This window comes from Psilocybe cubensis, chromosome 9, assembly GCF_017499595.1.
Source record: "Psilocybe cubensis strain MGC-MH-2018 chromosome 9, whole genome shotgun sequence".
In the NCBI taxonomy this organism is placed as follows: Eukaryota; Fungi; Basidiomycota; class Agaricomycetes; order Agaricales; family Agrocybaceae; genus Psilocybe; species Psilocybe cubensis.
This window is the reverse complement of record NC_063007.1, coordinates 811,322-822,377: the sequence shown is the minus strand read 5'-3', so window position 1 is coordinate 822,377 and position 11,056 is coordinate 811,322. Positions and strand designations below refer to the sequence as shown.

Sequence of the window (11,056 nt, the reverse complement as noted above, 5' to 3'; positions counted from 1 at the left end):
ACTGCATCCATTCTGGTGATGAAACTAATTTGATAAGCTCCTAGACTGCGTCCCCATGACGGGCTATGTTTCAAATTGCACTCCACACCGCTGTTTCTACCTTGATTAATAGGGCCGGTTTGTCATTCCCTGAGGATACGCATATTTGCCACAAGTCAACCTGGCTCACGGCCCTTTTGTACAGACAAGTAGTGTTGAAGAGGTAAAGCAGGGAGATCAGCAACGCGAGCTGCAGAGGTACGCGGACATTACGACTCCACTATTTTGTCAGAAGTGCTTGGACCTGACCATGGATAGGCAGAGTGCGATCGTTGTTGCTCAGCCTTTGCAACACGACTGCCAGGTCATTCTCCATATTTGGTGGGTGCAACTGTTCGCCATCCATTTCCATTAAAGCCGCTAGATGCAGGGCTGCCGCTTCAAAGTTACCGATTATGTTTGAATAATTTCTCGACACATTTGTTTGAGCCAAGGCTAACAATAACCTGATGGCCATTGACGCGCTTGCTGGTGTTTGTGTTGCTGTTGTTCTCTCGCAGTAATTTATCAAAGTTTCTCTGGCAGTCTTGAGTGTAGACGGCCAGTTTCATAGTTTGTCCCAACCCTGTAGTATGGTACAGCATTGGTGAGCAATGGAATATATTTCCTTCGCACAAGGATTTTACCTTGAAACCTTGAACCATTTGTTCTGTCCAAGAGCGGGACTTTGCTGCATTCACATTGACAGGCAAAATTCCATTTAAACCCATTACAGAAGGGGTCATGCAAACCTGGTCTATTAGGCGATACTGTGCCAATGCAGTAGTGGCAAGGTCGTAGCAAGGACCCTTCCGTGGCGGCTCCATGTTTGACCCATGATATTCCAACAGGTAACGCGTGTTGGCAGTGTTTGTATTGCTGTCCCTGATTAAATAAGTTTCGTACATTTCAATCCGCTGGGAGAGAGACTGAGGGCGCTTGTTATTAAGCTTTGCAAAGGTGATTAATGGTTAAAATTACTTACATACAAGGGGTGTCCTTGCTGTATATGATGCGCAAATGGTTTGAATACCACCCTTGTCAAAAATGTGTATTCCTTAATTCGTAGGAACTGGCAGCGGGTAGGGGTGTCTGCTTTTGGGATTATTCCATTGGGATTATTCCAGCATACACCTTTTTTTTGGCAGTTACTCACTTGTGTTGGAATCCATTTTACTTCTTTTAACTTTAAACCGGAGTGGTATTATTCTTTGTAACGTATACTAAACTATTATACTGGATTATACTCTAACTGTAGTGTATACTTAGTGTGCCCCTATGATATAATGTTGAGGGAAAAGAAAAAGTCATAAGTCAGAGGTCGGCATACGTACTCAACACTTTAGGGTAGGGTACCCCGACTGATGGCAAAAATAGGCACGCGTAATGGCTGTGACCTCATCATATTCCTGGGATATGATGAGGTCACAGCGGTGACATCAGCATTTTCCTGACCTCAACATTTTTGATATGATGAGGTCAACGCTGTGACCTCATCATATTCCAGGGATATGATGAGGTCACAGCGATGACATCAGCATTTTCCTGATCTCAACATTTTCCTGGGATATGCTGGTAGAACCAGGGAGGGTTCTTGTGAGGGAACACCCCAACCGACACATGAGGTATCAGCAGGGTGTGTGCAAAGGCTCAAGCCGGGGGAAGTTGTATGTACGGAATGCACTATGTAGTAAACAAGCATGGACATAAATAATAGGCTAAACTCTCATCTTCGACGACTTTGTTAGTTAGGAAAGGGATAGAGACGATGTGAAAACGAGGAGTTTCAAGTCTCTTGTCCAGTCGTCACCAGCTAAATGCTAAGGCTGGTACTTGGTGATATGCTGATGTCAAAGCAATTTTATATATATATATTTATCTTTGTTGACGTTGTTGTGGTGAGAATTACTTGTGTAGATCCACCACTGGAGTGATGGTAGTGATATTTATAAAAGATTTTTGACATGTTTGGGTAGAAATCTGTTAATTCATCGTGTACATTGATACAACAGTGCAGTGAAATATGTTATCTAAGGTGAATGGAATTACCGTGTCTTGGAAGCGTGTGGTGAACTGCTACAACATGTATTTGTGAGACATCCACCTTGGTGATTCACACAAAGGGGAGATAAGCCACTGCTATGCTAGGGGAAAGGTGTTGCCTGCCAGAACCTCAGTGGTTGTGCCAACATAATCATGGTTAGCCCTGAGGTGGCGGAATAAACATGTCAGTGGCTATCACTGGAGTGGTGGTGTACGCCTGCTTTGTGCCATAACCACAGTGGCGGGCCTGACATCTGTTGGACCTCCAACCCAGTGGTGAAATCCGCTGGATGTTGTCAATCACTGCGGGGGTGGCTCAAGGTTGGCTGATCCTGCCACCGCGGTGGTGGAATATGGTTGCCTGATCCTGCCACCGCGGTGGTGGAATATGGCTGCCTGATCCTGCCACCGCGGTGGTGGAACATGGCTGCCTGATCATGCCACCGCGGTGGTGTCTTAAATCAGGCAAATCTGACCACCGCGGTGGTCACGTGGGTCACGTGCTGTCCGGCGGACAGATTTATCCGGCGGATATATAATTTATAATAATCCATTCAATCTGCTAGAATCATGTAACCGTACTGATTGCTGACTCGGAATCCAACTGGAGATGACCGACTTTCGCACTCGTTGATTAAACTTGAAGATCAGGAGTCTTGATTTATTTTAATGCATTTACATCGGTGCATTTAACACGCTTGTAATGTATTGAATTTTATAACTTTGAAAACGCGCGTCATCTGTCAATAACTTAGAGTTAATACCCATAGTTAACACCCAAATCAAAGAAACGAAGGTCGAAAGGTGAACTGAGACCGAGCGCATTACAAGGAATTTTCAGAATCAAATAGAGATACAAGGAATGATACTCACAAATTAGTAGGGTATTTTGCGTCTAATCCCAGCATCTACTCGCTTTTATCCGACTCGGTCAAATCCCCCTCCGAGCTCGATTCGATTTCTTGATCTATGGCTTCATCATCCAGGTCGACAATTTTACTGCATGAGATGCCTGACGTTGCACCAGGGCCGCCAGCAACACTGATTTCAATTCTTCGTCCTTTGCCGATTCTCTTAGCACGCGCGAAGATACCAACTTCTTTATCACGAATGAAATTCACAATGACCATGGGCCAGGAGGGATGTGAAGGTATAGTATCGTAAAATTCAGGGGCAAGAGCTTTCAAAGCTGGGAGGCGTGTCCAAGGTATAGATGGGAAGTCATGGTGCTCGTTATGATATCCGACCTGTGTAAAACGAGTTTAGGATGAACATTAGTGAATACGAAGTGACAGGCGTACATTATAAGCCAGGATATTTAACGGTCCATAGTAACTGTATGTCTCTTGCTCAAGACCATCCCAAAGGTAATGCTCTGCAATAAAGTGGCCAGCACACGGATGCAAGCTCCCTGCAAAAAAGCTACTCATGATGAGGTAAATTAGTGGCCTCGTCCCAAAGGTTGAGACGAGCATGTAGTCGAAGACTACTTGAGCCAAGATGTTGAGGAAGTGCCAATAGGTCAAAGTCTGGGCACGAACAAAGGTCGGCCGGAGGGCATAAAAGAGAATTTGGAATGTCCTGTATGTGGAACGCGCAGTTAGTTAGTGAAAATATTCTCGAAATGCTAGTTCGCTTAGACACGTACGCAAAGAACACTTTTCCCAATACGTTGTTGAGGCAAATAATCTCAAGCCTCGTGGGTAAGTCCGTATCGATGCCATCCTGGCCGAGGAATTTGTGGTGTTCGATGTGATATCCCTGAAATGCATTATTCCAGTCTCCAGTGCTTGTTCAGGCAACCTAACTGCGTACACACCTTGAACGCAGCTGAATAAGGAATGCCAATGGGTAAATTGGCAAAAATTGCCAATATCTTGTTTGGTGCTATCCTGCGAAAGGCGAGGTTGTGCGTGATTTCGTGGATAGCAAGGAACAGATTGTGATTAGCGGTGCCCCCAATCGCGTAAGCAAGGAAGATGAATAAGGGAGAGAGGGGTGAGTGGTGTCGCATAAGGATGGCAATGGTCACTTGTAGGGACACGACGAAGAGTACAACGTATTTTGTCAGGGGTTCGCGGCCCATGAGCTTGGTGACCTGGTTTGACGTGTCCGTTAGCAATGCGACGCTCCCACAAAACATTTCGACTGCACCTCTGGGTGTGCCCTCATGATGGCCATCCTTCGTGAACGATGTGGTTCTTCCGTCATCAACCATAGAAAGTCCTTTGGGTCCTGAGGAAGTGCAGTATATGCATACTCGTCTCTGACACTCTCATCTCCTTCGTTGACAGCGAATGTCCGTCGTGGTGCCCTGTTGAACTTGGAGGGGGGTGTTCTGCCTTCATCAAGACTTTCAGCTCCTCCAAAAAGGCTATAATCTTGTACCCGACAGTATATAAACAACCAGCTCAAAAAAGGGCAGTATTGAGGGGCTCACTTATTTCGGACATGTGGCCGACTTTTTCTTCCGTCCGTTGACTCGTCCGGGGCGCGTCAACAATAGTGCGAGGCAAAGGAGTGTTTAAAGGAGGGACTGACGACTAGAGTGATGGTATGAAGACACGTTCGTCTAGAACATCCTATTTCTTCAGGAATTCCTGGATTTTTCCACCCTGCTAATCAACTGCGAAAAGGTCGTTTGAATCCCCGAAGCTGACGTAATATTCACACCTAACCTCGGGATAGGGTTTCATAGGGGTGGGTCAGAGTTTTTCTGACTTCCGTATTTAAGTCCGAAAGCAATCGTTAGAGAGCTGAGTGGGGACAAATGAGATTCCTCACATTTTTCTTCATATCTTGTCGATTTTATATGCTTGAAATATGCACTGACTTATTTTATGACTATATTGTAGGCAACGATTCACTAAAATGTTTTAAGTGGTGGAAACCCGATTATTCACTACCAGTACGAGAGCATCATGATATACTCACATATGAAAGATGGAGCCAGTGAGTATCTTATCCATAAATATAGGCTATCTATAGTAAATTATACTACCAGATATCATGGGAAATGGGGTAACATACGGTTTTCGATCTCCAATTTTGATGCCCCAAATGGTGATTCGGACGATCAGGCATCGATGGGCGCTTACTGTGTATCAAGTCGAAGAATGAGCGAATATGCCCCGGCTTATCTTTGAGTCACTGGGATACTAAAGTAACAGCATTGAAGGCTATGACTGTGCTGCAACATTCAACGCTCATGACCGCGTGACCCATGTAACTGTGCACTGTGCAAACCTATGCAAGCAGGTTCGATTAGAGACACTTGCTGTGAGTCTAAACTTAGAAAGAACCCTTGCAACGTTTTGAAGAGGAGGCTTCGCGAATGTCGGAGATGTTTTTGAGAGTATAAATTGAGTTCAATCCCTTTCTACCATTCTCCTCACACATCTCTCCACAGAACGATGAATGACGACCATGAACAACTTCGACCTCCTGACCCTGGTGGGGGTCTGCTTTCTCAAATATGGCTGTCTGCGGCCAGTGAAACCATTGCTTCAACAAAATCTATACTCAACACCTCGCAACGAATTCTCAGGACGGACTGCAACACAGATTCCCAAGCTCGCTTCCAAGAACGTATCCGTAATTTGGAAACTGTTATCCATCAACGCATAGGGACTGTGCCACTTTGCAATCTTTCTCCACTGCAACCTTTATTGGGGAGATATCACCAGTACGTTCATTGAGTTAAAATTCATTATAAAAACCAGTAACTGACATATATGCGTGAACAAAAGCTTTCTCTTGAAGATGGAAAAATTTATAAACGCCAGGGGTACACCGTTTGACGTACAGGAAGAGCATATTTCAAGATGCGATGATTTTCAAGAAGAATTTAAAGTGAGAAAAGAAACTTTTTATAAGATTGATCACATTAAGTTTGATCTTTATTGTCTTCTAGGACCAGTTCTCTAGTCTTACACCCCACTGGCGTGGAGGGGCAGGTAAGTGCATTCCATGTAATTGATTAGAAGCCACTCCCCATATTCACATCTATCCATAAGCAATGTTTTCAAACTCTTCAAATATTGTCATTTACGGTGGCACATTTGTCACCGCCGAAACCGTCACTTGCACGAAGAATCAGCATGCAGACAGTGTAAGTTCATTTTAAACGGTAGTCAAATTATCTTAATGAAGGTTTTGTTAGGACGAACCCGTCATCAAACTCAAATACAAACACATTATATTCGGCGCCGCTATTTTATTTGGTACCGCAGGGCACACAGCATAACTTAATGATTCTATGGCTATCCGCCTTTCGGAGCCAGCGTGATCATCGTGACTAGTAAATTATTGTATTTCCTTTCCTTTTACAGTTGCTTCTTGATATCATTGGGGTATTGTGTGTTCCTGCACTCCCCAATACCTTTGAATTGGCATTGCGGTCTGCACTTGCAGTGCTGGCTTCAATGCCACCTCAGGGGTATTGGGGAGTTTGGGTCCATGAAACTACTGGGTATCGAATGACATTCTAAATACAATATGTGTAAACTATGTTCTGAACTACTTATGACTTGATATTATAAATGCGTACCTAATGACTGCGGGAAGGACCGAATGTGGATGGTAAGCGACCATTGGTCGTCTTGCAACTCCATTTATGGATGCTCGGATGGCAGACAACAATTGAGTTTCGCCTTCGAACACTGACGATTTGTCGATACTTACGGTGTTCGAGAACCGCGAGCTCTACGATTCTCATTCTCAATCATCAAACTGCGAGTTACATGTGACTATCACAGATCACATGTGCTTGCAGCCTTTGCAGCGCCACTTATTGACTCTCGTTAGACTATCCAAGAGCCATAAAAAAAAGGTGGGAGATGCATTGAGCGCTTAATAATCGCAATAAAAGGTGTATCGAGGAAAAAACTGCATAGGAGAGCTCAGAATTCACCTTGAGCTCACCGACAACAACAAAGAGTGGCTGTACGGTTGCTGGGACGGCAAACACCGCGGTTTGCCGCCCCGGCAACGTAGCCACATAAGGGTATTGTTTTCTTAGTAAGCTCCGACGTTCATCTGCGCCTCTGTACGCTGTAGCGTAGGAAGCTCTCCTCTTTCGTTGTCGGCTCATCCTGTCCATCTTCTCAAGCGGTACGCACTTACATTTTATCTAGGTTTTCCTACAATTGCTTCGGCATTGAGATTCCGGGTCGGCGCTTTCCGAAGCCAGACCGTGCAGCTTCGTTATTGCCGTCCCGGCATCGGTACAGCTACTTTGGGATTATTTTCTGAAGGTGAGTTCTGAACTCTTCTAAGCAGTTTTTTCCTCGATACACCTTTTATTGCGATTATTAAGCGCTCGATGCATCTCCCACCTTTTTTTATGGCTCTTGGATAGTCTACCGAGAGTCAATAAGTGGCGCTGCAAAGGCTGCAAGCACATGTGATCTGTGATAGTCACATGTAACTCGGAGTTTGATGATTGAGAATGAGAATCGTAGAGCTCGCGGTTCTCGAACACCGTAGATACTAACGTGATCATCAGCTTGGCGAGGCTCCAAACTGGATTGCAGCCCACTTCATACTAATAAAGCACTACTAATCAAAACCGCAGTTGACCTGGATTCTTATGCGATCATAGCTGGGACAGTGAGTGCAGTCGTACTTGTACAGATTAATTTAAGTACAGCTACACAGCCAGCCAAACATCTGTGAAATTATAATTAGATGGACCCTACAACGTGCTTGACCAAAACGAGTTTCCGTGGAGCAGTGAATTGTACTATATAATATAGTACATGGGTAATTACCGTCTGCGGCTTCTTGGATCCTTTGGATGGCATCGCAAAGGCGAAATCCTGTCAACGCTCGCCCTCTTCGCCCTGGACGAGATCCCCCAATCCTCTCACGGCAAGCAGATGATGACTTCAGGCGAGCAGCTACGCCGATTCTGTTCTCATCGGCGATGAAGACCATGTCCATGATAGACTCAATCCCCGCCTCAGTAGTTCAGCCTTGCTGGACGTCGCGACTACTTCCTTTCTAGCCAACGACGCCTATTCGACTCCCATTAGAACTAGAAAATTGTATCACCTCTCTTATGTCACAGAAAACTCTTGGATGTGTTAAGATTAAGTTGCCGATTCAGTCCTGTAAACATGGAGGGTAGTGTCTTCGACTCTGCTGAATCCAAGTTTTAACAGGAAGCAAGTGCACGTGAACTGTGACAGAAATGATCGGTGCGATTAGATTTGGTTCGTTGGCAATTTCGGCCTTTCGCTTCATTTTTGTCTCTATAACATGCTTGAATCGGCTTTCCAAGGACTTTCTTTTTTCCTCCCCTTTCTCTGTTTTGCTTTCGTATCGTGAACCCTTCTGTGTTCTTGTACACCTTCAGTCAATGTCTACTCCTGTATCTACCCCCCCTTCCTCTAGGTCTCCCTCATTGTCGTCTTCACTGTCGTCTTCGCCCCCAAAAACCCCACCAAATCTCCACCAAAACAGCGCAGATCCCGACGCCAAATGGCTAGTTCAAAAGTTTGGTGGGACTAGCGTCGGAAAGTTTGCTGTCAAGATCGCAGAAGATGTTGTCTCGTTCGTGCAGTGCTTCGAAAGTAGCCATTTGTTCTGACCTATAAGCACACAGCAATTATATCGATGACAACAAAGTCGCCATTGTCTGCTCAGCACGCTCAGGATCTACAAAAGCACTTGGGACTACGAATTTGCTCCTCCGTGCAGCGTCCGAAGCATTGCGTCGGACGAAATCCGTTGGATCTTCGGTGTCTGGCATGACTACGCCTATATCAAGAGGTCTATTTGGTGTCGGCAGCAGCAGCGACCACAGCCAAAGCCCTCCAACTAGTCCAAATCAGAAGCAGCGAAGCCGGTCTTCGTCGGTCTCTCACACACCTCAGTCTCTCTTCGGGTTTACGCCGCTTATCGAACAGCAGCAGCCTCAGGAGAGCCAGCCGGAGTTCCATATTACGGTCGATATCATACGCAAGGAGCACATCACAGCCGCGCGTTCATCCATTCGCAGCAAAGAAATTCTCCAGGAACTCGAGGAGGAGATCGATAGGGACTGCGAATGGCTTCGAAGCTTCTTGTTTGCCGCAAAAGTATGTCTTCTCTCTCCATTTCGCGTGTCATTTCGCTATTTGACTACTGTTCCCTCAATCCCGGCCTCCATCATAGATAATAGACGAAATATCTCCGCGTTCTAGAGACAATATCATCGGATTGGGTGAACGGTTGGCATGCAAGTTCATGACTGCTGTTTTGCGCGACAGGGTGAGTCCGAGTCTATAAATATACATGTCATCTAAACTGCTGGCATCTATCTATAGGGCGTCGATGCAGAATACGTCTCGCTGGAAGATATTGTACCACCTTGGGAAGGTGAAAATTCCGAAAAGGCCCTCCCACAAGATTTTTACGACACCCTCGCTGCTGCGCTGGGAGAACGCCTTAAGTTATGCGGGAACCGTGTCCCTGTTGTGACAGGCTTCTTCGGGCCGGTGCCAGGCTCTCTCCTGCGCCAGGTTGGTAGAGGATACACTGACCTGTGCTCCGCCCTGCTCGCGGTTGGTCTGGAGGCATCAGAGTTACAGATCTGGAAGGAGGTCGATGGTATCTTCACCGCCGACCCTAGGAAGGTGCCCACCGCGCGTCTTATATCGGTCATTTCGCCCGACGAAGCAGCAGAGCTGACATATTATGGAAGCGAGGTCGTGCACCCGTTTACTATGGAGCAGGTATGCTTGCCTTTGCATTAACTATGATGCGATATTGACTCCAAAATCAGGCTATCCGCCGCAAGATTCCTATCCGCATAAAAAACGTCGAAAACCCCCGCGGGGGCGGGACAGTCATTCACCCAGATCCGGATACAGACATACCCACCGACGCCGCACTCTCCGCGCCCATACCAGAACCAGCCTCGCTGCACACCTTACAATCCCTGTCACCTCTGTCGGCTTCGTCGTCGTCTCTGAATGGTCTGAATGGACTTCAACAACTCAATGCTTTGAATGCCGACTTCACCGCACACAAGAAGCTCCCCACAGCCGTTACGATCAAAGAGCACATAGTCGTGCTAAACGTACACTCAAATAGAAAGAGCGTGAGCCACGGCTTCCTGGCCGGTATCTTCGGAACACTGGACAGATTTGGTGTCGTCGTCGACCTGATCAGCACGAGTGAGGTGCATGTGAGTATGGCGATTGGGGATGATCTTCCTGGAAAGCTTCTCGATAGACTCGTCAAAGACCTCAAGAAAAATGGCTCTGTACGTGAATTTTATCACTGATTTCCCGACACAAGCTTTTAACGATGAATACATCTTCAGGTATCTGTGCATAAGGACATGACCATTCTTTCGCTTGTCGGAAAGCAGATGCGCAACATGGTCGGTATTGCGGGGCTCATGTTCACCACGCTCGCACAGGGAAACGTCAACATCGAGATGATTTCTCAGGGTGCGAGCGAAATAAACATCTCGTGCGTCATCGAGGCGCGGGACGCCATCAAGGCCCTTAACTTGATTCACCAAAGTTGCTTGCAAATCAAGCCAGAGCCGACAAGGGGACGTGGTCAGTGTTCTTACGTTATTTTCTAGTTCATTGTATCAGTCATTAATTATTGATTCTAGTAGGCCCGTGGTTGTTCTGATAGACTTCTACTTCCTTCGGAGATCTCTTATTATCTAGCTAGACTCATCTATCATCTTTGATTATCAAAATGGTACAAGATCTATAGAGTATCCCTCCAGTCATCTGTATTTCTGGTTCCTTGGATACATTACGGGGTCGATGCCCTCGTTTTTCACTTTCCTGCCGCATGGATTTACGGAGTCTTGTGTTGGAGAAGCATCTGTCAATCTCTAGACCATATTGTCCAAGCTCCAACGTGAACACTGCCGTTTACATCCATCCACCATTCGATTGAAAGCCCAAACGGTTAGTTCTCCATCTATAAATCATTCCTTTGAATGTATCAACCCCCGAGTGCTGCAGCTCCCCAGCGCAAGCAT

General features: G+C 46.1%; 3 protein-coding genes across 3 annotated transcripts; 2 read left to right on the top strand and 1 right to left on the bottom strand.

The window, feature by feature from the left end:
• Positions 1 to 2,969: 2,969 nt before the first annotated feature.
• On the bottom strand, positions 2,970 to 4,514 carry JR316_0009700 (Sphingolipid delta(4)-desaturase; the record flags this gene model as incomplete). The annotated part of the gene is made up of 6 exons (XM_047895389.1): positions 2,970 to 3,308; positions 3,363 to 3,642; positions 3,710 to 3,822; positions 3,881 to 4,159; positions 4,216 to 4,442; positions 4,502 to 4,514. The coding sequence occupies 6 exons, from the start codon at positions 4,512 to 4,514 to the stop codon at positions 2,970 to 2,972; spliced, it is 1,251 nt and encodes a 416-aa protein (XP_047745108.1).
• Positions 4,515 to 5,474: 960 nt separating this feature from the next.
• Positions 5,475 to 6,551, top strand: JR316_0009699 (uncharacterized protein; the record flags this gene model as incomplete). Its single annotated transcript, XM_047895388.1, has 5 exons — positions 5,475 to 5,746; positions 5,811 to 5,913; positions 5,975 to 6,017; positions 6,078 to 6,172; positions 6,393 to 6,551. 5 exons carry the CDS (start codon positions 5,475 to 5,477, stop codon positions 6,549 to 6,551), a joined length of 672 nt encoding a protein of 223 aa, XP_047745107.1.
• A 1,871-nt stretch (positions 6,552 to 8,422) lies between these two features.
• On the top strand, positions 8,423 to 10,616 carry JR316_0009698 (putative aspartokinase; the record flags this gene model as incomplete). The annotated part of the gene is made up of 6 exons (XM_047895387.1): positions 8,423 to 8,616; positions 8,669 to 9,143; positions 9,220 to 9,315; positions 9,372 to 9,779; positions 9,830 to 10,312; positions 10,373 to 10,616. Coding segments are annotated over 6 exons (1,900 nt in total), but the record flags the coding sequence as incomplete, so codon positions are not given.
• Between the last annotated feature and the right edge of the window lie 440 nt (positions 10,617 to 11,056).